Genomic DNA, 26,446 nt, shown 5'->3' with positions numbered 1-26,446 from the left:
CACCCTTCAGCAGGATCCAATCCCTCCTCGGTTCCAAACCCTCCCCTGCTCCCAGCTAACTGAGTAAAAGCCAAAGGGCTTTCGATGACCCGGAGGCCCTCCATCCATCTACCAACGTGTGGCCGCTCCCCGTCCCTCGGGCCCAGCCTTGCCCACTGCTCCAGCCCTCCGCCCTCCACCTGCCTGGGATGCCCTTCCAGACCTTCCACAGCCCAGCCCTCCTCCTTCAGTCCAGGCTTGTTGTGGCCTTCCCAGCACTCGGACCACCCTCCCCACTCCTCACACGCTGAGCTGTGTTGGGTTTGGGGTTTCCAGAGCATTCATGGTGCAGCGTGCAGTACAATGCCGACCATTTACTGTCTCTCTCCCTGTTAGTGGGATGGGGGCACACGACAGAGGCACACGGTGGGAGCTCAAAACGCCCCTTGCTGAGGGAACGAGGGACTGGGGGTGCCCAAGGCCGGCAGCAGCACGGCTAACCCGGCAGGGGGACCTGTCTGTGCGTCCAGGGCTCTGCGCCGGACCCTGCGGGGACCCCTGGGACGGACGGGCGCTCTCCGCGAGCCGGGATCAGGGCGTCATTTCTAAGAGGGGGGTGGGTAACAGCAAGGAAAGCAATCTGAAAGCGGGCACTGAACTGCAGCCATGCGCTGCAGAGGAAGGAAAGAACTCTGCAGCTGTGTGCGGGAGACCGGAAGGAGTGAGGAGACCCGGAGAGGAGCCGACGGGCGCAGCTCACGACAGGAAGCCCTCCTCAAACACGATCACGGTGGGCAGAGCAGCAGCCAAGAGTCGGCACCGCGCCCACCAGGCCTCCCCTGCAGGGCCTGGGGTCCGACTTGGGCCCCTCACGAAAGTCTGCCCTGAATCACAGCCTGCACTTCACGAGACCAGTTTCCGACAGCCAGGTCAGTGGGACTCCTCGTGCTGGATTCCAAGCCAGTGTGTTCAAAGCAGACCCACCGTGTGCCCACGTCAAGCTCACTCCTTATGCGTGGCACTCAGGTGAGGGCTCAGCAAGGAGTCACGGGACAGCCCCGGCAGCCCCGCAATGGGGAGGGTGTGAGATACGGAGAGGAAAGCACTCAAAAGGGTGACACCGCGTAGCACGTGTTTGTCTAAAACTCATCCAGGGTTTGAGAAACTGTCTAAAAACAAACTCGCTCACCCATTTTACCCTTAGTTTCTCCAGAGCTGAAGGAAAAGAGAACTCCATGTGGGCTGCGGGCGGAGCAACTTGCCAGAAGTGCGTATGCGAGGGCGCCGAGTGGGGGGACCCACGGGCCCAGGCGCGGGGCGGCCCGGGCCTGGGCTTCACGTGCAAGCGTCCCAGGAGAGCTGGGGGCCAGGGGGACACAAACAGACCCCCCCAGTTACTCAACGGGTAGGCCCCGGGGGCACTGGGAACCTGCAGGCGCACCAGCGGGCCTTCCGGGGGGAGCCTGTGAAACACGTCTCCCGACACTGCAAAGCTGGTCCTCCCTGCGGAGTCCAGTACAGACGGTGAGGGGAGCACAGGCGCGAAGGAAACATCCCAGAGCTCAACAAGGCGATCACACGGGCACCTGGGGGGGGGGCCGGCGATGTGTGTGAGGCACGATGAGCGGAACCGTTTCCAGGTCGTCGGGAAGCGGCACAGAGGCGCTTCGCTGGCGCTCCTTCCAGTAAGAGCAGAAGGGAAGGGAAGACGTTCTTCTCTGGGGCGGGGCCCCTGGGGACTGAAGGCAGATCAGACTGAGAGCACTTCCTCGTGGGCAACCCTGAGAACTGTTTTCAGTTTAGCCTGCCCCAGCTGGAGGCTGTCCAGGACACACCATTCATCAATCCAAAGAGAAGCCTCATTTTCGTTACCCATTGAGTTAGGGACCTTCACACACCGTGACCTAGAATCGCAGCACAGCTAACTCTGTTCCCCACGGTCACGGGGATCTCAGGAAGGACGGCAGTTCGCCGAGAAGCAAAAGCCATCCCATTTTGTCCTCCACCCGGCACGTGTCCCTGCACTGCAGAGATGGCTCCCGGCCACCGGTGCCGAGGCCCGGGTGTGCCTGGCGGGGCGAGGCTGGAACCACACACCGCGGCCAGGCGGCCCGGTCTTCCCCACGCCCGGGTCTGCGGCCAGCATGACCCCCCTCCAGTTCCTCAGGGAGCGGGATGCAGGGAGCGCCCAGCGGTCCCCCAGGCCTTAGGTGCACAGCGGCCCCCGAGGCCCTGGCAGGAGTGCGGGGCCGGGCTCTGGGGAGAGGGGAGGACACGGGGCCTCGAGAGGCGGGGAGCGACGGCGAGCGCACACAGCCGCAGGCCAGGCCACCGGGCCCAAGCCGGGCAGGGCTGGGCCCGGGCGCCAGCGCAGCAGGAGGGCAGCCCCGGGACGGGCGGGCAGGGCAGGAAGGGCGGGCGCTGGCTCAGCAGCAGCGGCTCCTTGCTCTGACCCAGCGGGGCCCCTGTGCGGTGCTGGGGACACAGCAAGGCCTCCGGTGCTGTGGGGCAGGGACACACACACACAGTGAGTGACAGGCTGTTAGAGGGACAGGCAGCGGCAGAGGCCGGGCCCCGCGAATGGACCCTGAACGTGCAGCTCGAGCTCAGGGTCTCAGGGGATGAGCCGGGACCACAGCAGCGCCGGGCAGGGTGGGTGAGGCCAAGGCCGGCAGGACCGGACCCGAGGCCCCACCCACTCCTCCCTGCCCCGGAACACCCTCGGACCGATGGACGGGCCGCCGCCTCACCTAGACGACAATGACCGCAAAAGGCAGGCCAGAGGAGCAGCCCCCAGCGCCCAGACGTGGCCACTCCCCCAAGAGGAGGCCAGGGGCCCGGGACTCAGCCCACCTGCAGGGGCCTTTCTCGGGTGGAGAAGGGCTCCCTGAGGGAAACACACAACTTCGCTTCTTAAGGGCAATCTTCCTTTTATGGTGCAACCTAGCGCAGGGGCAGCCCCTAGAGCCCCTGGGGTGCAGGTTCCATTTCTTTCAAGGGGTTTCACGAAGGTCACAGACTTTGCCTAAGCAGAGCCGTTCAGCTAAGTGGGAAAACGACAGAACCTGCAAGTGGGACAAGAAACGCGGATCTCTCTGAGCTCGACAATCCCTGAGAATTCTCAGAGGCGGGCAGTCTGACCTTACTATGCAAATCTCCTATTTGCCACTTCTCAAAATGCTACTGAAACCTGCTGCACTAAGCAAGGTCGACAGCGGTTTGTCAAACTGCAAACAACTGCCTTAGAAAATAAAAAAGTTTTATGCTGACAGTGTCACTTATTCCAAAAACAAAGGGTACGGTGACCTGCACTTCTGTTTTCACAGCTGGAAGAGACAGTTTCTGCATCCCCCAGCCCGCAGGCCGCCAGGACCCCCGCCTCGCCACCAAACTGCGAAAGCAGAGAGGCGCCATTCCAGGGACCACGTCGGCGAATGACAAGGATGCCAACGTGGCTCCCGGACCAGCTTCCGTCAGGCCCTGAACCCCACTTCTATTTTCTGAAGTCTCTTCCAAACGCTGGGCAAAGACCCAGAGTCATCGACATGCAAAACGAGAAAACAGAGCAGCCCCAGCCAGCACGGACCCAGCCGTGCGACCGAACCACTCTGGACCACAGGTGGGGAAGGCCTCGCCCATGCTGGCTACGGCAGAGGTTTCTGCCCTCTCCCTCCACAAGTGAGGCAGACACACGCCATCTCACCCCAAGATGCTCAAGCAGAACAGACACTGAGCCAGTCAGGAGACCCACAGCCCAGTCATTAGAAAGACACTGCATATGAGATTCTGCAAAGAAAGCAGATTATCCAGAACAGCGAACCCCCATTGCCAGGCAGCAGGAGCAGGCCAGGCCCTTCGCTGCAGACCTGCCCCAGGAGGAAGCAGGCGACTCGGCCTCCACACCCGCCTTCCCCCGCCCCGGGCCAGCCCTGCCCACGCATCCAGAGTCAGACCCCAGAGCAGCAGAGGGTCTCAGGACCCCCGAGCCAGAGCGGCCCGGGGGCCAAAAGCGCCTCCATAAAGGGACCATAACTACAGGCGGACTGAGGGCGCTGCCGTCGGCTGCCGGCAGCGAGAACGCAGCGAGCACGGAGGGGCCGCGAGCTCTGGCTCAGCCCCGGTGCCCAGCGCTCGGCCACTACTCACAGCCGTGGTAGGAGGCCGGCGACCCCCCGGCCTTGCCGTGCTCCTGCTCCGAATAGCTGGTGGAGAGGTTGGGCTGGCTGGAGCCCCGGCCGAAGGTGAGCTGGCTGCTGCCCATGCCGGTGGCCACCTGGGCCATGCGCTCCTTGGTCTTGAGCGCCTGGGCCCGCTCGGCCTTCAGTCGCTCCTCGTCCTTCAGCAGGGCCACCAGCTGCTTGGCCTTCTCGCGCACGTTGACGCCCTGGTCCTTGCCGTCGCGGTCGACGTACTGGAAGTCCTTCAGGGTCTGGATGGCGAAGATGTTCTCGCGGCACTGCTGGGCCACGCGCTCCGAGCCCGTCTTGATGAGGTAGTCGAGCAGCGTCAGCGCCTTGTACACGTGCCGCCAGTTCTTGCCGTGGTCGTTGAGCCGCCTCCACACCATGCTCATGATCTCCGAGAAGGCCACCACGTTGTAGGTCAGGTCCGCGACCTCCGTCATCAGGGAGCTGGACGGGCCCCACGGGTCGTTGGAGGTGGCTTCCCGGACTTTTATTTCGGCTTCCGAGTAATTGTTCACGATGTTTTTCATCTGCCGTCTGATAGAAGAAGTCGTCATCTTTACTTTCTCTGTGACAAATGTAAAGCCCTTCAAAGAGAGAAGCTTCCCTGTCCCAGGCAGGTTCGCACCCCGTGAAGGTTCAGTCTCCGTAATGGGTCTGGAGCAGGGTCCCTGATGGTCATTTCCTCTGTTGGAGCCTCAGGTCCGAGAAGCCGGAAGCCATGACCTAGAGAAAGAAGACAAACGTTACTGTGCACGAGCCCCCCACCCCCGGGACGGCAAGCATTTTGCAAACAGCAGGCACTGGTCAGCCGGGGCAGTGAGTGGACGTCCTCCAGCCCCCAAGGACAAAAGAGATGCTATCTTCCCTTCAAAACTAAAATAAGATCAACATTACAAGTTAAAAACGAATAAAGTTTGGGACTTCCCTGGTGGCGCAGTGGTTAAGAATCCACCTGCCAATGCAGGGGACACGGCTTTGAGCCCTGGTCCGGGAAGATCCCACATGCTGCGGAGCAACTGAGCCCGTGAGCCACAACTACTGAGCCTGCGCTCTAGAGCCCACGAGCCACAACTACTGAGCCCGTGAGCCACAACTACTGAAGCCTGCACACCTCAATGAAGAGTAGCCCCTGCTCGCCGCAACTAGAGAAAGCCCACATGCAACGAAGACCCAACGCAGCAAAAATAAATAAATTTACAAAATGGTTAACTTTAAAAAAAAAAAAAAAAGGAATAAAGTTTAAACTCAAGTTTAAGCCTCTGGAAGGAAAGCAGTAACACTGTAACTACTGTTCTATTTTCAAAACACTTCCACTGGATCGGCTCTGCTGCGATTGTGTTTTTTTAATAAATTTATTTATTTATTTTATTTTACTTATTTTTGGCTGCGTTGGGTCTTCGTTGCCGCGTGGGCTTTCTCTAGTTGTGGAGAGGGCGGGCTACTCTTCGTTGCAGTGCGTGGGCTTCTCATTGCGGTGGCTTCTCAGGAAAGTCCCCGATTGTATTTTGATTGTATTTTTCTTTCACCGCCGGGCAAAAGCCAGCTAGAACAATCTAACGCTTGTCTACACCGGCTTGGGCACCACGCTTCTAACTGCGGGGGATTCTCCATGACCACTTCTTCTGACTTCTTATAAAGGCTCCCAACTCCCCTTCTAGAGCAGGGCTCGGGCCCTCCACTGGGCTTTCAAAAGCCTCCGGCATCTGGCCCGAGCTGTGCAGTACAACCTTACAAATAATCTGGTTCTACCCCAATTTCCTCACTTCACAGAGGAGAAAACTGAGGGTTACACATGAACAGGTCCACCCAGCCCTTCGCCACAAACACATCTCTCCAGGGAAGAAACTTCTGCAGAGCTGGAGTGAGGGCCACGCCTCTGACCACGGGCTCTGGTCCAGAGTGTGGGGATCCCACCTGGCTTGGTCACCAGTGAGCACCCAGCACTGTACCTGACGTGGATAATAAACACTGCTGATAGATTTATGAAACAGATTAGAAACAGTGTCCCTTCCCTCAGGAAGGCGCAGTCTGGCAGGGGACAGAGGATGCAAATCCAGAACAACTCAGCTGGCTGCTGGGGGCCACAAAGGCAGGCACGGAAAGCACTTTCTGCAGAAATAACCTTCAGGGAGGTCTTCAAAGGGGGAGACTTCTGGGAGGCGGAAGGGGAGTGGCTGCTAGGTGATTCCTCTCCTGGAGAAGGAGGAGACAGCCCAGAGCCCACAGGGGCCGCCAAGGACAGAACAGTGCAGCCGGGCCCGGGGACAAAGCCAGCAGCTGCCCCACACTCCACCCCACCCCAGCCGCCTCTGGGCCTCTGGCCTGGGAAGGAGTCGGGTGGCCTCGGGCCCAGCTGTCCACAAAAAGCCTTCCAGGTAAGGATCATTCCGGCCCTGGTGCAGACGGGGAGCCCGGGCCCCCAGGGAGGACCCGCCGCCTCGCCGCGGCCCCTACGCTGGGCTGCTCCTGCCAGAGGGACGACGGACGGCCCCCACCGGCCCCATCCACAGCCTCAGAAGTGAGGGAACAGAGTGTCAGGAGGGGAAGCCGCAGGAAACGCCCACTCCGCACAGGGGGCCAGCAGACGGGAGAGCACAGAAACCCACCCTAGTGACAGTCGCACACGTGCCCCTCAGCAGGCCAGGAAGGCTACTTCCTTCTGAAGCCACAGAGCACACGGGCTTCCGCGTGGGTGGGCACAGCCTGCCCCCTCACTGACCGACCGGCTCTCACAAGCCCTCTACCGTGTGTCCCAGGACCAGGGCCAGGCGCTCTGATGGGGACCTGCGTGCGTGATGTGACCAGGCTGGCCGTCCACGCCGGCGAGAGAGGACGGGCCTCCAAGGGGAAGGGCTCCGACGTCCCAGGGCCAACGCTCGCCAGCGTCACCAGTCACACCCGAGGTCCCCAGGGCCCGCGCCCACCCGGCACTTTGTCTATCACCCACTGGGGGCTCGGCAGGCACGAGCGCCCTGCTCCTCGGAGAAGCAGGTGGGCTGGAGGGACCCCGGCCACCTTCCTCCAGGTCAGGAGGCACTCCGAGGAAGCACGAGAGCAACGGTCCTGGGAAACAGGCCTCAAATGGTTAAAGATGTAATGAAAAGAAACCACTTCCTGGGGGAGAGATGCTGCGTCGGGCTCTGCCGCCCGTCCTCTAGGCCGGTGCCCTCCCGGGGGAGGCCGCGAGGCCCGGCCAGGGCACCCCCCGAGCCTCCCAGGCCTTTGGTGGCAGAGAAAAGGCAGCCATTCTCGCGAGCGAGGGCGGGGTGCCTCCGCCCTCCCGGACCCAGGCTGGGAAAGGAACCCGGACAGCTGAGAAAGAAGGGCTACGGCCCAACTTGCAAGGACACCTGGTAGCAGTCTCTCTGAAATACTTCGGCTTTGAGAGGGGAAAAGCTAATGAAATACTTGTTACCGTCAGAGAAAGCACAGGAATGTACCGCGAGCACGTGCTGTTTTCCTAAAGCTACAGAAAGGGCGAGATGGGGGTAAGCAACTCCTGAAGGGGAAGAGGCCCCAAAGGTGCCTCCGAGGAACCACCCTCAGGGCCCACCTGCTCTGCGCCTGCCTCACCTGAGACTGCAGGTGAGTCTCTGGCGCTGTGAGGGGCCTCCTGGGCCCTCAACGGAGGAGGCGGGCACTGTGGGTCCATCCCACTCGCCCCGCAGACCTCAGACCTCGTTTTCCCATTTTAAAACCTCCCCCCTCAACCCCAGGATTGACTGTAAACGCCCAGACATCTTCCTGCCAGCAAACGCCCGCCGGGGCTCCCCTCAAAGCCCCGACACTCCCCAAGTGCACACCCAGACCTGAGTTCTGGTCTGTTCTCGCTCTTTTCTGAATAGCTTGCAGGCTCCACTGTCCAAACCTTCCTCCTCGATTCGCCTTCCGTTTCCAGCTTGCTGAGCCTGCACAGCAGCAAGCAGGGGCCAAGGATGGAGCCGGAGCAGGACAGGACACTGCCTGAACCCGTGGGCCCACCTGTGCCCGAAGCCCCTCACCCTGCACTTCACAGCTGCAGGAGCCCCCGCGGCCACGTGTCACCTGCAGCCTGTGCGCTCCGTCCTGGGCAACAGCCGAAGAGCGCGCTCAGAGCCTCCAGGACAGGCGCGGGGACCCCAACCAGGCCCCCAGCCACAGGTGACCCGCAGCCCAGGCCGACCGCGGAGCTGCATCCCTTAGTCCTCGACACGCAGGCATCCCAGCCGAACTCCGGGATCATCACTCTTTTTCGAGAGCAGCTTGTAATGATGACCATAAAGTAACCGCTGGATCACATTTGCTGAGGACAGGCTAGGGCAGAAAAATTCTGGCATATCTGAAAACACAACCAGAATTCGACCGACAGTGGAGACTAGAAATAGACGGAATAAAACAGCAAATAGAACAAAACTAAAAAAAACAAACAAAAAATTCCAAGGCTGGAGTGATGCCCCTGGGGGCAAGAAGAATTCCATAAAAACATGCTCCGAGGGCCTGCAGAGCTGGGTGGGGAAATTCCTTCCAAATCTAGAGTCTCCGACCCCGACCGTGGGAGGGAGAAGCTCCCCGTGGTCCCGCAGCCCAGGTGGGTCCCTGGTCAAAGCCCACGTGTGCCTCGGCTATCGTGCTTCTGTGATGGGGCATGGCTGGCCAGGCACGGAGAAGATGCAGTTGGTCGGGGTTTCCACCAAACCCCCACGGAGATTTTGGGGGCTTTTCAGGGATCAGGGATCATTATCAGGGACCAGGACCAGCTATGAGGGAAAGGCGGCAAACGCCTCTCGCCTCCCCAAACCTAACAGTCACAGGCCAGGCCAGTCACAAGCAGTAGATCCCACTGAACGAATGTACTCCAGACGGCAGCTCACACTATCTGCATCTGGCAGCCTCCTGCGACTTTCCCAAGGCAGGTGACAGCCTTCACACCCACGGGGTGGGGGGAGCAGAGGGCCAGCCAGAAAAGGAAATGTCCTCCTCACTCACTGAACATGGCATCCATATCCCAACGACTCCTTGTTGGGTAGAGAAATCAAATTTTATATCTCTATCCCAAAAGTGGGCTTAAAGAAAACTTTGCATTCATATACTGAAAGAATTGCAAAAACGGAGACTTAACTTCTAGATGATAAAGCAGGTACAGTGAAACCGCCCACACAGGAAGAGCCCCGGGGTGCCAGTTAACTGGCTGTAGTGGGGTCTGACGGCACTGCCCACATGCTGGATGACCCCTGCCCCCTCTAACCACCCCCTCAAAGAGCCACCTGGGGGCTTCTCCCAAGACATGACAGTCGTGGAACAAGCACAGGAAAATTCAATGTCAGACATCCTCCTATGACTTTACCTGTTCTTGATTTTTCTAAAAGTAGAAATCAGTACTGAAAACACACATGAGGAATTTCGTTTTTCTTTACCAATGTGGCCAATCATTCAGTCTCTGGGAAGAGCAGCCCTGGGTGCAGATTACACAGGTGTTGAAATGTGGTCATTTTAAAAGATGATGTGAAGCAAGGACCGGGGTCGGGAGACACGGTTCTGGGCATCCGACAGCGCAGTCACTTAGGAAAGGGGGCGTGACAAGCTGCACCTCCCTCCCAGGGTCGAGGATCAAACATCCTGACGGCTGGGCCAAGTGGATGCACAAACGTGCCACAGACGACAAAGAACTCCGTAACGCTCCCTCACCTCTGCCACTCCTCAGAGCAGTTTTGCAAATGACCAACCACGGACAGCATTCTTAAAAAACCCGGCCAGCGTGTCTCCTTCCTGACTGTCCTCTGTGGTTTGTCTGTGAGAACTGCTGAGAGCAATAAGTCTTCAGGAAATGCCAAAATCGGGCACCGTGCCCCCCAGTTCAAAGCAACTGCTGTAATGCCAGATGGTCAGTTCAAAGATACCAGCCTATCTGACTACAAAGGAAAATATGTTGTGTTCTTCTTTTACCCTCTTGACTTCACCTTTGTGTGCCCCACGGAGATCACTGCTTTCAGTGATGGGGCAGAGGAACTTAAGAAACTCAACTGCCAAGTGATTGGTGCTTCTGTGGATTCTCACTTCTGTCACCTGGCATGGATCAACACACCCAAGAAACAAGGAGGACTGGGACCCAAGAACATTCCGTTGATATCAGACCCCAAGTGCACCATTGCTCAGGACCATGGGGTCTTAAAGGCCAATGAAGGCATCTCATTCAGGGGCCTTTTTATTATTGATGATAAAGGTATCCTTCGACAGATCACCATAAATGACCTTCCTGTTGGCCATTCTGTGGATGAGACGCTGCGACTAGTTCAGGCCTTCCAGTCTACTGACAAACATGGGCAAGTGTGCCCAGCTGGCTGGAATCCTGGCAGCGATACCATCAAGCCTGATGTCCAGAAGAGCCAAGAATGTTTCTCTAAGCAGAAGTGAGCGCTGGGCCATTTTAGGGCCAGGCTGCAGTAGGGGGCCATGAGAACAAAACCTCTTCTGTACTACTGTCATGCTTCAAACACAAGACCTTACACTCAGCCCAGATGTGCTGTGGGACAGGACAGGCCTTTCCTGCAGGGGTTGGGGAGGCCAGCCTTGCTTCCTCTGGAGGGAATGGCCTGAGCAGTATTATGGGGCAGGCAAACTGATGTATCTAGTAGTAGGGTATCACTTTTGGTCTTTTGTAGTTTTATTAAACTTGAGCCGAGGAGAAAAATAAATAAATAAACCCGGCCAGAAAGCCGTCAGCATGGAGCGGTAGGGCGTACAGAAGCAGGAGCCGGGCGCGCGGGGACCAGGCCAGGCCCAGCCTCCCGCTCCTCAAGTGACGGGGCAGGCCGGACCGGACGACCTGCCCAAGCCTCCCGTCCCCAGGCCCTTTCCGACATGTGGCTCAATTCCCTGCCGTCTCCGTGGTGTCACGGGCAGCCCCTGCCCCAGGTCAGCCACAGAGAGGCTGGAATTCCGGCAAGAAGCCTAGCGGTGGATGTTTCTTTGGCCTGTGCGGCTTCCCGGGGGCCGTGGAGTATGAAGAGCGGCCCTCGCAACGCGGCCCCCCTCCAAGGAAGGCAGCTGGCACACGTGTGAGCCCCGGGCCAGACTCTCCATTCTAACATGCTGTGACTCTGCTACCAGAAATACCCACTAATGGTAGGTGGCAATGCCACCCAGAGACTGGGGGGGGGGCAACCGATGGCTTCATACCCACCCCACCGGGCAGGCCCAGCGATGGATTACAGTTTGATCAGTAGAATTTTCCAGCTTGAGACATTTGGGAAAAAAAAAGAGCTACATGGGAAAATTTAGAATTCCCATGATTTCATGCTTAATTTAGACCTGGCTGGTCACTGTGGTGGCGCTAAGTGCTGAGCTGTCGCCATGTCCTGAGGAGCCTGCGGGAGAGCGGAAGCCAAAGCGGGGGTTGTGGACCCCGCAGCCAGAATCCCACAGACCCGGTTTCAGGCTCAGCAGCGACTTGACACTGTTCTCAAAAGGAGCTCAAGATGCTCGCCCAGAGGAAGCCCGCGTGCGGGTAAGGAACGGGTGCCTGCATGCTGTGTAAGTGCAAACCAAGGCCGTGAGAAGAAAGGGCAGTTGCTCACCTCGGCCCTTAAACCAGCAGGGCCGGGAGGTCACATCCAACTCTCCCCACGCGGCCGTGCAGGAAGGGGGCTCCCACGGCTTCAGGGAGTGACGGCTGATGTCCACGGGGCCTCAGAGGCCCAGCCCAGGCCGCGCGGGGGGTGCACCAGAGCCCCAGAGACCAGAAGACGGGTGCACTGGGAAGGTGAGCTCTTCGTGTGCCACCCACATGCTGCGCCCTCTTCCCCGGCACGTCCCTGGTCCCTGGAACGACCTGCCTGCACCTGCTGTCTCCTCCGCCTGCCACCTCCCGGCACTGCCGCTACACCGGCTCTTTCTTGTCAGCTTAGACCTCGCCTCCTCGGGACCACACGTCACTCTCCCAAGTCACCACTTTCCACGTGCGGCAGAGCCCCTCTCTCTGTTGGACAGCTTCCTGCTTATGCCCCGTTTGTCTGCTCCCCCCGCGAGCGCCGGGCCCTGCCCCTCGTCACCGCTGTGTCCTCGGCGCCGAGGACAGAGCCCGACGCCGGGAGCGCTCTGACCCCGGGAGCGCTCTGACGTGTGCTGAGTGAATGAACACAGAGGGAAAGAAAGGAAAACAGCACCCCCGCCCCCCCTACTCAGACACCGGGGTTCACACCTCGGGCCAGTCTCCCACTCAGTCTCCCTCGGGATCTCTGTCACTTGGGGCAGAACAGCTGCTCCGCTCACCAAACACGTAAAACCAAACTACGTGGTTAAAAGCTCACGACGCCAGACCCGAGGACAGGGATGGACAAACCTGCACCGAGCACACCCCGAGGGGAGTGGAGGCCCCGAAGCCCCGCCAGCCTGGGCTCAGGAGCAGCAGCCTGGGCAGCGTGCGAGGCGAGGACGGACGCCTCCTGTCTAGCCACAGGGACCTACACCCTGCCTTTCCAGCGGTGACCGGAGGCCAGGGGACACAGCGAGGACGGCCGCTGCTCAGCGCTGCGTGACAGGGGTCCAGACACCTGCTTGTTCCCGGCTGTGCCAAGGTGAGTGTGTCTCTGAGGGTGTTTCTCAGCAGCCCCCCGAGGACAGCCTGGAGACAACGTCCACGGCAGGGGGACGAGCCTACAGAAGCACCAAGGGCCCAGGGAGAACGCGCTGGGCAGAAGGTGCCTGACCACACGCACAACCTTTAAACACGGGCGCCGGCTCCAGCTCTTCTCCTGTGTGGCTGGCATTTCCAAGCAAGGTCTCAGATGTGCTAACTCTCTGATACTAGTAAGAGAACAGGCTTAGAATAGAAACTGAAAATAGAAGAGGCTCTCTAAACAGAAACTGGAGAATCCTGACTGAGCCCTGACTGTATGCCAGGCGTATCCACTCACTGAACCGTGTAAGAATTCTACGGGGAGTAATTCTTCTTCTTACCCTCATTTCATGGGCGAGGAAGTCGAGGCACAGAGAGGTAAGTAATTGGCCTAAGCTACAGGCCAGCAAGTGGTAGGACCAGGATTTGATCCCAGACCTCTGGCTTCTGGTCCCACCCTCTTAATCTCTATTCTTATTCTGTTTAGCTTCAGACAAATCCAATGCTCAAAGTCATAAGAACAATGAATTTTTCCTCACCGAATCCGGAAGCCTAGAAGGGCCCCTCCTGTCTAGGTGCTGAAGAGGCCAAAAGATGGCAGAGAAGCAACTGTTTTCCTACCCCCTGTTCAGCCGGCCACAGGACATCCTGTCCAGCTCACCAAACCAAGCTGGCAGGAGCAAAGATGCTACAACTGGAAGGGGCCCAGCCCCACCCGCGTGCGGACGCGAGTTCTGAGCGGTGTGGCGCTGTCGCGGGATCGGACCCTGGCGTTCCCAGCTCCTTCCAGGGCAGCCCACAAAGAAGGGGGCCTTTAACGCTCTCCCGAGAAAGCTTCACCCTGGGACATGTCAGGTCCCACAGACGGCAACACGACGAAATCCGGCACGGTGGGAGCCTCAGGTACCAGAGACTCCAAAATGATTTAAAAATTAGCCCTCCTGGAGGACTTCCCTGGTGGCACAGTGGTTAAGAATCCGCCTGCCAATGCACGGGTCACGGGTTCGAGTCCTGGTGCGGGAGGATCCCACATGCGGCGGAGCAACTAAGCCCGTGCGCCACAACTACTGAGCCCACACGCCACAACTACTGAAGCCCGCATGCCTAGAGCCCATGCTCAGCAAGAAACAGAAGCCACCGCAATGAGAAGCCCGCGCCCCTCAACGAAGAGTAGCCCCCGCTCACCCCAACTAGAGAAAGCCCGCGCGCAGCAACGAAGACCCAATGCAGCCAAAAATAAATAAATAAGTAAATTTATTTTTTTAAAAATTAGCCCTTCAGAACTCACACCCTTAAGAAACGGTACCTCTTTGGCTATAACCGTGTCTTCTGCTAAATCAGCCACACGGGCTGTAACAACCCAAGAACGCTGATTATTCCTTTAAAACAGCCGTCATCTGAAATACCACCAGGAAAAACCGGGTCTCGGTGATGAAAGGTAAGCTTCCTCTTTTGGTTCAGAATAAAAGTGCAACTTCCCTCCTTCCCCTCTGCTGGAGACCTGCCCAGGGTGTTACTCTGCAACACTCACTGGGCTCTCAAATGTCACGGTTGGCCCAGAAAAGGCGCACCCGCCTGAAGCTCTTCCTGCCGCTCCTCTGTCCTCTTAAGTGTTTGTGACATGCTGTTGGGCATATACAAAAGCAGAAGCGCCAACCACATGTGGGGCACAGACGAGGCACCCCTGTCACCCAGGCCCCTTCCCCCTCCCAGCAAACAGCTCGGGTTCTGAGTTCCTCTATCCCCTGCTTTTTAAAAAAGAAAATGATCTTACCACACATGTTGTACCACTTCCACAACCTGCTCCGGCGTCGATACTACGTCTCTGAGACTTGTCCACACGTGTGGCTGCGTGTCTGGGTGGCTCATCCGTGTCCCTGCCGTACGGCAGCTGCCTGTGCTCACGTGTAAGTCTCCCCACTCCCTCTCCTGTCCGTGGACACCTAGACCGAGTTCACCTTTTCGCCATCGTGAACAGTGCTGGTGTGTGCACATGTGTCCCCTGGGACTCGTGTACCAAGTGTTCTAGACCACGTTCCTGGGAGCAGAACTACTCCACAGGGTGTACAAGTGTCCTCTGAACTGTATTTTAAAAATACTTTTGCTCTTATAACATCATTTCATCATCACAGCGCAAAGAGAGATGAACGGTTTAGCTGATACTAGATTCAACAAGTACTTTTCACACACTCGGTGCTTAAAGAACGGTGCTCACGGGGAAACAAACATACGACGCGGCTCCTCGTCTGGGCTGGGACATCCACGCAACCAAGGCAGAGCCGTGGGAGGATGGGGGGACGGCAGGGCACGAGGGAGGCGGTGACGAGGCGTGGGGACGTCTGCGGGCCTCACTCGGCACGCTAAGGAATCTGGACCTGCCGACCTCGGTCACTCACCTTCCAGATTTTTGCCAAATCCTCCAAGTAACAGTAATAATGGTTAACACTCAACAGGGCGTCTCCAATGTGCCAGGTGCTGTCTTAGGAATTCTCTCCTTCATTCTTATTGTAAACTGCACTATTGTTTGCTTAATATTTTTCTTTAAATCAATTTTTTTTTTTTTTTTTTTTTTTTTTTGGTCATGCCTTACAGCTTGTGGGATCTTAGCTCGCGGACCAGGGATCGAACCCAGGCCCTCGGCAGTGAAAGTGCTGGGTCCTAACCACTGGACCGCCAGGGAAGTCCCTAAATCAATTTACTTTTATTTTTAATTTTTTTTTCCCTATCCCATAGTCTTTTTGTTTTTAACATCTTTATTGGAGTATAATTGCTTTACAATGGTTAGTTTCCGCTTTACAACAAAGTGAATCAGTTATACATATACATATGTTCCCATATCTCTTCCCTCTTGTATCTCCCTCCCTCCCACCCTCCCTATCCCACCCCTCTAGGTGGTCACAAAGCACTGAGCTGATCTCCCTGTGCTATGCGGCTGCTTCCCACTAGCTATCTATTTTACGTTTGGTAGTGTATATATGTCCATGCCACTCTCTCACTTTGTCACAGCTTACCCTTCCCCCTCCCCATATCCTCAAGTCCATTCTCTAGTAGGTCTGTGTCTTTATTCCCGTCTTACCACTAGGTTCTTCATGACTTTTTTTTTTTTTCCCTTAGATTCCATATATATGTGTTAGCATACTGTATTTGTTTTTCTCTTTCTGGACTTACTTCACTCTGTATGACAGACTCTAACTCCATCCACCTCACTACAAATAACTCAATTTCGTTTCTTTTTATGGTTGAGTAATATTCCATTGTATATATGTGCCACATCTTCAATTTACTTTTAAACTCAAATACCTGCATTAAGTAATAACGTACATGAAATCAGGTATCACTGTTACGGCATTTGGGGGAGGGGTTGTTTTTCTATTGTTTTGTTTTTATATTTCTATTTGTTTTTATAGAGATAAAATTCACCATTTTAAAGTGTACAATTCACACTCAATTTAGCACCCTCACTGTGTTGGATAACCGTGGCCGTGGTGGGCGTTCTCATCCCTCCAAGGAGACCCTGCATGTCGGCAGTCACCACCCACTCCTCCTTTCCCCCAGCCCCCGGCAGGCAACCAGCAGCCTGCTTTCTGTCTCTGTGGATTCACCTATTCTGGACATTTCACATACATGAAATCACACAGTATGTGGCCTTTGTGTCTGGCTCCTTTCACTTAGCATATTTTAAAGGTTCATTTACACTGCACTATCTATCAGTACTTCATTCTTTTTTATGGAGGAGTAATTTTCCATCGTATGGATAGACCACATTTTATTTACCCACTTGTCAGCTGGAGCGCACCTGGGTTGTTTCCATTTCCTGGCCGTTATGCATAACGCTGCTGTGAACTTTGCGTACAAGTTTTTGTGTGGACACGTATGTTCAGTTCTCCCAGGCAGATACCAAGGAGCAGGGCTGCTGGGTCACGTGGCAGCTCTCTGTTTAACTTTCTGAGGAACCGCCAAAGGCACCATGGCATTTTGTAGATAAAAAACTATTAAGATGAGTAACGTTCAACTGCTACCACTTAAAATTATTTTAAGATACACTGCTGCAGTCAAAGCTACTGGAGTGGGTTTGCGTGTCGGGGGCAGAGAGGTGGCGCCGCCGAGGCGGGGCTTCTGCAGTCCCGATGGAGCCGCGGCAGGCAGACTGCGGGGTGGGGGCGGCAGGAAGCATGCGGAGCCCACACCAGAGGCCGGCGGGAATGGCAGGGACACAGAGGCACCTTTAACAGGATGTCAAGGTACGGAGGGTGAGCCGGTTTCAGGAGAAGGAAAGAGGCAGAACAAGTAGTTTTATTTCAGGCGAACGTAGCTGGAGGTACTGGCAGGACAGGCATGGAGGATGGAGACGGCCAAGGGGCAGCTGGTGCGGAGGGCTGGGAGGGGCGCTGGAGGAGCCCAGGAGAGCAGGGATGAGGGCACAAGTCAGAGGAGGCGAGTGGCCATCAGTGAAGTCCAAGAAGGGCCAGGAGCGGGGCAGAGACACAGGAGAACCATCCAGCGCAGGGGAGGCGAGAGCTGAGGGTCTCAGGGAGCGATGCTAACTGACAGGGATGCAGGGAGTCCAGAGGATGTGGCGCGAAGCCAGCCTCAGGCTGGGAGAGCCGCACGCGTCCTGTTACGCCGACCAACAGCTCAGACACCCTTGTGTGGGAGCGCACGGCCCGCCCAGGCCTGCTGCATGGAGGCCCAGGCCCCCGTGGCACGACACTGAGCCCATCGCCACCACCTCCCCCTCCCTGAGCGCCCCCCGCCTGCCGCGGCCGGCTTCCGGCCCTCCCCCGCCTCTCCCTCCTTCCTCCCCCGACCTCTGGACTGCGGGCTCTCAGGGGACAGAGGCCCCGACTGTCTGCACACTGGGCTGCCTCACAGGGCCTGGCACGGAGCCGGGCACACATCTGCTGCGGGAAGGAACGACTCGATCCCACCTGCTCACACGCCGCCCCCGATCTCGGCGGCTCTCCCCACCCTCACCTGACGCCCAAGTCCAGGACCCACAGACGTCTTGCGGAGCAGGACACACGGCCTACGATACTGCTGCGGTTTAAAAACAACAGCCGGTCGGAGTGGAAAGATGGCTGGCCCCAGCGTCACGGGTGGTCACCTCCTCCGGGAAGCGCAGTGGCAGCCTTCGAGGCCCCACAGATGCCGACCTGAAAGAGCCGCGTGGACGGAGGTGGAGCCCTCCGCCCCTCCTACGGGGTCCGCAGCGCGCCTCTGCCGGACCCTCCTCGGCCCCGCGGTCCCCCGCCACACCCTCCAGGAGAGGCCGAGGTCGGGCAAGGCGGGCGCCGAGTCCGTTTCACACTAAGTGAACACGCAGGAACAAACTGCGGTTTCCACAACGTGTGATTTTTTTCAAATTCTTAAAAGATTAGAAGTACGCTGCTAAATGTCAAAACACAAAAGCCAGAAAGAAATTAAAGTTGTTATTTTCCTTTTGGTTTTATCTCCATTAGCCAAATGCTTTTGTTCAAACAATGTTTACATTGCCTTTGTGCTACTTTGTTTAGAAAAATAATAATAAAGGAGTGCGCTTCCAGCACGGACGAGGGCGCATACGCAGGTCTGTCCAGAAAACACTGGATTTTATGGGAGAGCTGTCTACTTGCCCCAGAATACTCACTGGCCACCAGCCTCCTCCTCCCTCAGCCAGCCCGGCGTCACCAGGGGGAGGGCAGGGCGGTCCTTCGGCACATCCGTGCTTCCCAGGGAAGATGGACCAAGACCCGGGGAGGCCAGGCCCGTTCACTCCGTGACCGCAGGCTCCACTGCTGCTGGCCAAACTCACCAAGGTGACAGCTGCCTTTCGTAACAGCCCACTGTGTGCCACATCCCGCAAAGGAGGCATTTTACAGGCGAGAAGAGAGGGTGGGTGAGCTCTGCACTCCCCTGCTGAGCCCCAGCTCCTGCCGGGAAAGCTCAGGGAGCCCGGTCCTCAGCCCCGGAGCCCAGCGTTCCTTCCATGAGGCTGCCCTTGTCCTCTCCAAGACCACCACACACTTCTAAGCTGCTCCTTGGAAGACTCAAGGTCTCTCCACCAACCAGCTTTCAAGGCGGACCCATCAGAGGCAGGTAATTCTCACCCTGGAGCTCCACCTTGCTAGTGACCCCTCCAGACAGGATCCTTCCCCCGGGCCCCCGGATGCCCGCTTCCCCTCTCTGCAGTCATTAGTTCTGTGCACCGAACATTTCTAGTCTGCGGCTTCCAGGGCCTGGGACAGAACTGCGTTCCCCAACCCCCCCTTGGGTCAGCCACGGCCCTGGCCAGTACAATGTGGCAGAAGTGACGTGTGTCGCTTTGTGTCCAGCACTTTAGAGGCCAGTGTGCAGTTCTCCACGTTCCTTCCCCAGCATGGGGGTGGTGCAGGCCCGTGTCTCTACCCAAGAGAAAGGACACGGTGCCCACGGAGCTCACAGCAGCATCGCTCGTAACAGCCAGAAAGTGGAAAGAGCTTCCCTTCAACAGATGAATGGGTAAATAGAATAATAAAACGTGGTATATCCATACAGCGGAACAGCATTCAGCCTGAACGCGTAAGGAGGTGCAGGCACCTGCTTCCACACAGTGAACTGTGAAAACACGCCGAGGGAAGCACACACGCAAGGCCACAAACTGCTCCATTTCTACGAGTCGTCCAGAACAGGCAAGTCCAGAGACAGAAAGCAGACCGACAGTGGCCAGAGGCTGGGGGACGAGGGGGAAAGGGGTGACTGCTTAATGGGTACGGGGTTTCTTTTGGGGGTGATGAAATATTCTAAAGTAAGATTACACGGATGGTTGCACAACGCTAAATATACTAAAAGCTTTTCAACTATATATTTCAAATGAGTGAACCTTATTGTGTGGTACATAAATCACGTATCTCTAAAGCTGTGAATAACAACCAAAAAAAAAAAAACAATGGCCTTCCATCAGCCTGCTCCACAAATGATGATGGTGACCACACACCCTGGACACGCAGCCTCCGCTGCCAGAGGGCCACTGTTACCAAAGGAGGGGCTGGCCGTTGTCACAGCCCACACCCACACAGATGCAAACACATCCACACCACTGTATGCTCATGCAGAAAACCTGTCTGCGGCCAGTTAACTTAAAGTCCTGGAAGGAAGCCAAGGTCACAGTTCTGTCCCAATAGGACCATACTCCATCCCAAGGCCACAGTCTGAATCTTTAAGAGGAGATGGGGGGAGGGGTACTTAAAAGAATCTGGCTAGATTAGAATAATTCCTAGCCTGAAAAAATATTTACATGGACTTCCCTGGTGGTCCAGTGGTAAAGAACCCGCGCACCACAACTACAGAGCCCACGTGCCCTGGAGCCTGTGTGCCACAACTAGAGAAGAGAAAAACCTGCACGCCACAGCTAGAGAGAAGCCCAAGTGCCCCAACAAAGAGCCCGCGCACCGCAATGAAAGACCCTGCATGCCGCAACTAAGACCCAACGCAGCCAAAAACAAACAAATAAATAAATAATAAAATTTAAAAAAATATTTACAGCCCATTACACAAGGAACCAACCTTCCAAAAATATAAAGAACTCACAGAAATTGAGAAGCAAGCAACCAATAACTCAAGAGAAAAATGGGAAAAGAACTGTCCACCAAAAAATGTAAGTGGTCCCTAAGCATATGAAATGATCAGCTCACATTTCAGAAAAATGCAAATTAAAGCTACATCAAGGGCTTCCCTGGCGGCGCAGTGGTTAAGAATCCACCTGCCAATGCAGGGGACACAGGTTCCAGCCCTGGTCCGGGAAGATCCCACATGCCGCGGAGCAACTAAGCTCATGTGCCACAACTACTGAGCCTGCGCTCTAGAGCCTGCAAGCCACAACTACTGAGCCCACGGGCCACAACTACTGAAGCCCGCGTGCCTAGAGCCCGTGCTCCACAACAAGAGAAACCACCGCAATGAGAAGCCCGCGCACCGCAACGAAGACCCAATGCAGCCAAAAATAAATAAATAAAAATAAATCAATTAAAAAAAAAAAAAAAAAAAAACTACATTGAGATACTCTTTACACCCGTCAGGTTGGCAAAAATCCAAATGTTTGACTCTACCTTCTGTGGGTGAGGCCGAGGGGCAACGGGCTGGTGGGAGGGCAGGGCGCAATAACTCCCGCGGACGGCTTTGGCAAAACCTATCAAAATGACAACTGTGTATTACCCTCGGACCCAGCACTGTCCCTGGGGAATGCTACCTGCAAATCCACCTGCTTACATGGGGAAGGACACGTAGGTAAGACTGATCCTCTCAGGAATGTTATGAAACAGCACGTGGGGAACAGCCGGAAGCTGCCGTATAGGGGATGGGATTTTAAACAGTACAGGAGGAGAGCATCGGGGCACTATGCTCACAGAGAGGACGTGGCTCTCCACGTAGCGACATGGAAAGTCTCTAGGCTACTCTGCAAGTAAACAGGCAAGGGGCAGAATGTGTACAGGGTGCTACAAAGGGAGAAATAAGAATATAAATTTGCTTCTGCTTTATTTGCATAAAAAACACTGGAAGGCTATTCAGATACTAAAAGGGGTTGCTATTAGGGAGAAGGGGGTGGGGCAGGGGAGGTCAGAGGTAAAGGGTAGGATTGCTCAGAATGTATCTTAACACCTTCTCAGTTCAGAACTATGTGGATGTATCGCCCATTCAAAAGCACAAATATTTAAGAAAAATAAGTCCCATCCTCATTTGGCCAACAGGTCCCTTGGCCAGCGCTGGGACAGCACCAGCGTAGGCATCAGCCCGGGCTGCGTCCTCCCCCGTGAGCTGTCAGCCCTCCACCGCCAGCCGGGGCAGCTGGAGGCCACACAGGCTCGCGTCTCTCCCTTCCCACCCTCAGCGTCCACAAGCCCACCCGACCCGCTCCCCCCCGTCTGGCTGGTTGGAGTGGTCCTTCTCCCCACTCTCCCCAGCGTGGCCCAGTCTGGCCTCACCCACCACCAGGTGCGGCACCTGTGTCCTCCGCACCTGCCACCTGCCGGGCGCCGCCAGATGCAGTCCCTGGCTGCAAAGTGCTCGCGTGGACACAGATGGATGGTGCCCTGGGCAGAAGCCTCCGGGCCAGGCAGGGGCGGCGTGCGGGCAGAGCCCGCTCCCAGCAGGACAGCTCTGACCACAGCCCGCAAGCACAGCGAGGGACACTCGGGGTCGGCCCTGGAGACCAGCGACAGAACCGCACCCTCCCACAGGGCCCTCCCTCGGCCTCAGTGAAACTGAGAGAGACACAGAGCTGCGGGGAGAAGGAGAGGCCCTCAGAGGATGGCAGCACGCATCAGGGAACTTCCTCTGAAGTGACCTGATGCTCAGAAGACGCCGAATCAGCGGGTGCCGTGCTCCTTCCACATCACCTCCTGCGAGGAGAGACACCTTAGGGTGACCAGTTCCAGATTACATCCTATCAGCGGGTGCCGTGCTCCTTCCACATCGCCTCCTGCGAGGAGAGACACCTTAGGGTGACCAGTTCCAGATTACATCCTATCAGCGGGTGCCGTGCTCCCTCCACATCACCTCCTGCGAGGAGAGACACCTTAGGGTGACCAGTTCCAGATTACGTCCTATCAGCGGGTGCCGTGCTCCTTCCACATCGCCTCCTGCGAGGAGAGACACCTTAGGGTGACCAGTTCCAGATTACGTCCTATGAGCCGCACGGGGCAGTTTTTCTTCTTTTAAATCTCATTTCTGAGAGCTTGATTCAGAAGCAGTGTGCTAAAGAAGCGTTTTTTCTTTTAAAGAAGACAGTATTTGTTTCCCTCTTCCTAGTTTGAAACCAATTTTCTTTTTCTTCCCTTGCAGCGGCCTTTAAATTTCTACTGCAAGGATTTCTTCACCATCCACCGGCAGGCAGAGCAACGCAGCACTCAAATCGACGCGCACCTCCGTGTGACAAGCGCGCCAGGCCGCCCCCCGCCCGGCGCTGCGCTGGCCCTCACGCGGCAGGCCCGCCGCCCTCCCGGGACGGGCGGCCTCGGGGGCAGGCTGACATCTCCTTCCTGCGGTGACTCTGTGACCAGCTAGGCGGGCAGGGAAGTGGGGACCTCTCCCCAGTGCGGCAGAGCTGCTCACGGGGTCTCTGGCTGGGCACCAGCTGCGTCCACGCCACGGGCCCCAGAGGGAACTCACTCGGCACTGACTTGTCCTGGGCCACCCTGAAGTGACCCGTGGACACACAGCCTGCACTGGAACAGAGGGAGGCGGTGAGCCTCGGGCGAACACGTTCCTGAGGAACTGGCCTGTTTTCTCGCCTGGAGACTCCCGAAAGGAGATGCATGAGGAGGTTCATTCAGAAACGCCAGAACGACGGCGGCCCGGAAGTTGCTCTCAAAGACACAGCACCCGGCATTCGGGCCCTGGGAGGCCCTGGAAGGCCCTGGAGGTCACACAGTCCCACTCTCTGATCTACATCATAAAGGGGAACCTGGGCCCAGAGAGCAGCAGGTGACTGCCCAGGGGGGGCCGAAACGCTGGTGTTGGGCTCCTTTGTCCAGCCCTGAAGTCCTCCTCCCCACCAGGCCACCCCGCCTACACGCCCCATCCCTCCCTCCCTCCCTCCCCGTCAGGGTGCCCTCCTCCCCGCAACATCCGACTGCTGAACAAGCCCCTCATTCCCCACAGCCTCTCCCTCCCGCCCTCCAGACCCCACCACCCACAGCAAGGGAGGAGGGGACAAACCACAGGGGGCAGCTGGCCTCTTCCCAGCGTGGCCATTTGAGGGTAAGCTCTGTGCCACTCCGTGATGGTCACACAGGCCACAGAGACCCCTGGGCACTAAACAAACAGCGGCTCAGAGAAAATAAACCAAAATATTAATAGCGATCACAGTGACAAGGCTAGTTCTAGTTTGGTCCTTCCTACTTATACGAACTTTCCAAATTTTCTTCCATGACCATTAAAACAGGCGTCCTAAACATTCCCCCTGAGACTTGGTACAGAAGAGACACCCCGCTTGGAAATCCTATATTGCATCATCTATTTTGGTAGAGCTCGCTTTAGTCTTTGGAAACTATTGATAATCAGATGGTAAAAAGGAAAAAAAGTTAGCAAGATTTTTGTTCAAAGTTAAAAGAACTAAATGAAAAAAACCTGGGTTTTTTTGGAGGGTGGGGGAAGAAATAATAAAAGGTTTGGTTTGGTTTGTTTAAAGAAACATTTGTTTCTCTTCCTTCAAATGTTAAAACCTACTTAACATCTTGCAGTCAGGTTAGATAGTGATTTCTAGTGCTACTTACTTTATTCTTTTCTTCTGCCAATAAAGTATATTTTTTAAATCAAGAAAGAAAGCATTTTCTTTCATAGTTTCTTGTTTCTCTTTAAAGCAGGGAGAGGGCGCCTCTAACGCACAGGTGGAATCAGATTAGTTGCGAACACCATGTTTCAAGTGCTCTCCTTATACACTGGGTCTTTTCTAGAACTACATTCTATAGCAAATGGTGTTAAGCATGACTGGGTCCCATGCACGGGCTTGTGTCCTGAACGGCCCGTAGACGTTGTCGCAAAGCCGTGCTCCCACCAGGCAGGCCCAAGGCCCTCAGAGCAAGATCTCCAGTCGCTCATCCCCAGCCCGTCCAGGAGTTGAGGCTTCTGCAGTGCTGGCCAAGGAGAGCTTTCCCACTGGTTCCACTGGCAAGACAACGACACAATCCACTTGACTCGGCTTCTCTGAGCTCAGACCACCACCTCTGGGTTGGCTCTCCTCCCCGACTCCATCCTTTTTGTCTATTTATCCTGCCTTGTTGCTAAAAAGATGTGAAACGGACAACAGCGGTGGCCCCCAAGCCCAGCCACATGCTTGAATCTCTGCGGAGCTTTGGAAACACACTTATGCTCAGGGCCCATCCAGCACAGTTAAAACAGAAGGCGGTGGGGATCCAGCATTTGAGAATTACTGGCTGAGAGAAAGCCAGGAAACATAGTGAAAAGCGAGTAAATGAAGAAACCCAGGCAATAGGGAAATAGAAGGGGAGGAAAACAAAGCTGGGCCAGAAGGCAAGGTTAGAACCCAAAGTGCAGACCACACCAGAGCTGGGACAAATGACTGGCTCTGAGCTGAGCTTCCTGGTGGCCAAAGCAAAAATGATTCACACTGCCCACAAGATAGAAAGAAACCAGATTCACAGGAGAAGCTTCTCCTTGTCCTGGGACCTGAGATGAACACCTCCCTCACGTCCTCCAAAAGCAGACACACAGCATGACGCAGATGAAGGCGTGCTCCCAACACCAGGACCAGAACCACCTATGAAGTGGCCAAGGGTCCCTCTGCACCCAACACAGCAGCCCTTGACCCACACTCAGCAGCTGGGCTGCCCACTGACTCCTCGCCGGAAATAACCTCCTACCAGGAATCAGCGCCCACATATACACCATGCTACCGAATCACTGCATTGTCCAGCCGACCGCCAGGTATGTAACCAGCCATCCTGAGCTCAGCACGTGGTCACGAAGACGCAAGGGCACCGACTCTGACCATCTCACTGAGGAACACAAGGAAAGGCGCCGAGCCCCGTGACAGTGGCTCTCGTGAGAACACCCAGTCTGACCCTGTCACTCGGGGGCAAGTCCCACGCCTGCCCAGCACTCCCCCCACCGCCGTGCTCAGAGAGGCCACCGTCCACCCCCAGACCCGCGGCTGTGGCCACTCAGGTCGGGAGGGGCAGGGCCAGTCCTCGGACGGCAGCCTGCTGAGCGGGCCTCGAGGCCACCGGAAGCAGAAGACGGCCACGCGGGCCTGGGCGCCCCGAGCACGACGCTGCGTGCGGTGCATTTCCCCGATCCGTGTGTCACGCTCAAGCAGTGAGTGCCTTTAAACGTGTGTGTTAAAATCAGCGGAGTCAAGAGTAAGTCACCCTCCTGCCCCCTCATAGATGACATTTTCTTTCTGATCCACACACCACATCACCACATTTCAAATTAAGTACTGACAAGTTAAAGCAGCAACTATTCACCACTGCCAAAGGTGGAAACAAACCAAGTGTCCATCGACAGATGAACGGATAAACAAATCGTGGTCTACCCACACGATGGAATATCATCCAGCCATAAAAAGGCATGAAGCCACTGACACTGGACCACAGGGGTGACCCTGGAAGACACGACGCTGAGTGAAAAGAAGCCAGACGCAGAGGGCCACGTGCTGCGTGGCTCCAAATATGTGAACCGTCCAGCACAGGCAAGTCCACGGGTGCCGGGTGGGGGAGGGGAGGGAGAGGGAGTGACTGCTGATGGGCACAGGTTTCCTTGGGGTGACGGAAAACTCAGGAACTAGATGGTGGGGATGACTGCACAACACGGAGAATGTGCCTAATGCCACTGAGTTTTTACACTTTAAAATGGTTACCGTAGTAAATTTTATGTTATATGTATTTTGCAAAAAAAAAAAAAAAACTAAAATAGCAAAATTCTCATTGTTTTGCCTCAACAGAAGTGCTAATAAAATTCAACCCACATCAAGATTTTGTATAAAGATGATGGTTATTCTACAACTGAAAAAAACGGCTTCAAACTCACAGAGTAGCGACATCAGAACTACGATCGCTGGTGGTCAGTCCTCACTGAAGAGCAAGCGGCCAAGGAGTCCACGTCTGTGAGCGATGCACACTGAGGCACTTACCAATGAAGTCAAGTCTGGGATTTGCTCTGAAATAATCTGGGGGCGGTGGAGAGGGGGAAGAGCCTAGATCAAAACAGTCAA

General features: G+C 56.1%; 2 protein-coding genes across 4 annotated transcripts in view; one reads left to right on the top strand and one right to left on the bottom strand.

Annotated features, from left to right (window-relative positions):
- EPN2 (epsin 2) overlaps positions 1 to 26,446 on the bottom strand; it is a 68,256-nt gene that overhangs the window by 30,326 nt on the left and 11,484 nt on the right. For all 3 annotated transcript variants that reach the window (XM_061176450.1, XM_061176452.1, XM_061176451.1), the window contains exon 2: positions 4,126 to 4,889. In XM_061176450.1, coding sequence (XP_061032433.1) covers positions 4,126 to 4,720 — 595 coding nt within the window. In that variant the 5' untranslated portion in view covers positions 4,721 to 4,889. The remainder of the gene's footprint in view (positions 1 to 4,125; positions 4,890 to 26,446) is intronic.
- On the top strand, positions 6,943 to 10,556 carry LOC133080418 (peroxiredoxin-1-like). The gene is made up of 4 exons (XM_061176314.1): positions 6,943 to 7,191; positions 7,325 to 7,519; positions 8,182 to 8,306; positions 9,941 to 10,556. Exons 1-4 carry the CDS (start codon positions 6,943 to 6,945, stop codon positions 10,554 to 10,556), a joined length of 1,185 nt encoding a protein of 394 aa, XP_061032297.1.

Source organism: Eubalaena glacialis, chromosome 19 (genome assembly GCF_028564815.1).
Source record: "Eubalaena glacialis isolate mEubGla1 chromosome 19, mEubGla1.1.hap2.+ XY, whole genome shotgun sequence".
Lineage (NCBI taxonomy): Eukaryota > Metazoa > Chordata > Mammalia > Artiodactyla > Balaenidae > Eubalaena > Eubalaena glacialis.
This window is presented reverse-complemented; position numbering and strand designations above follow the sequence as displayed.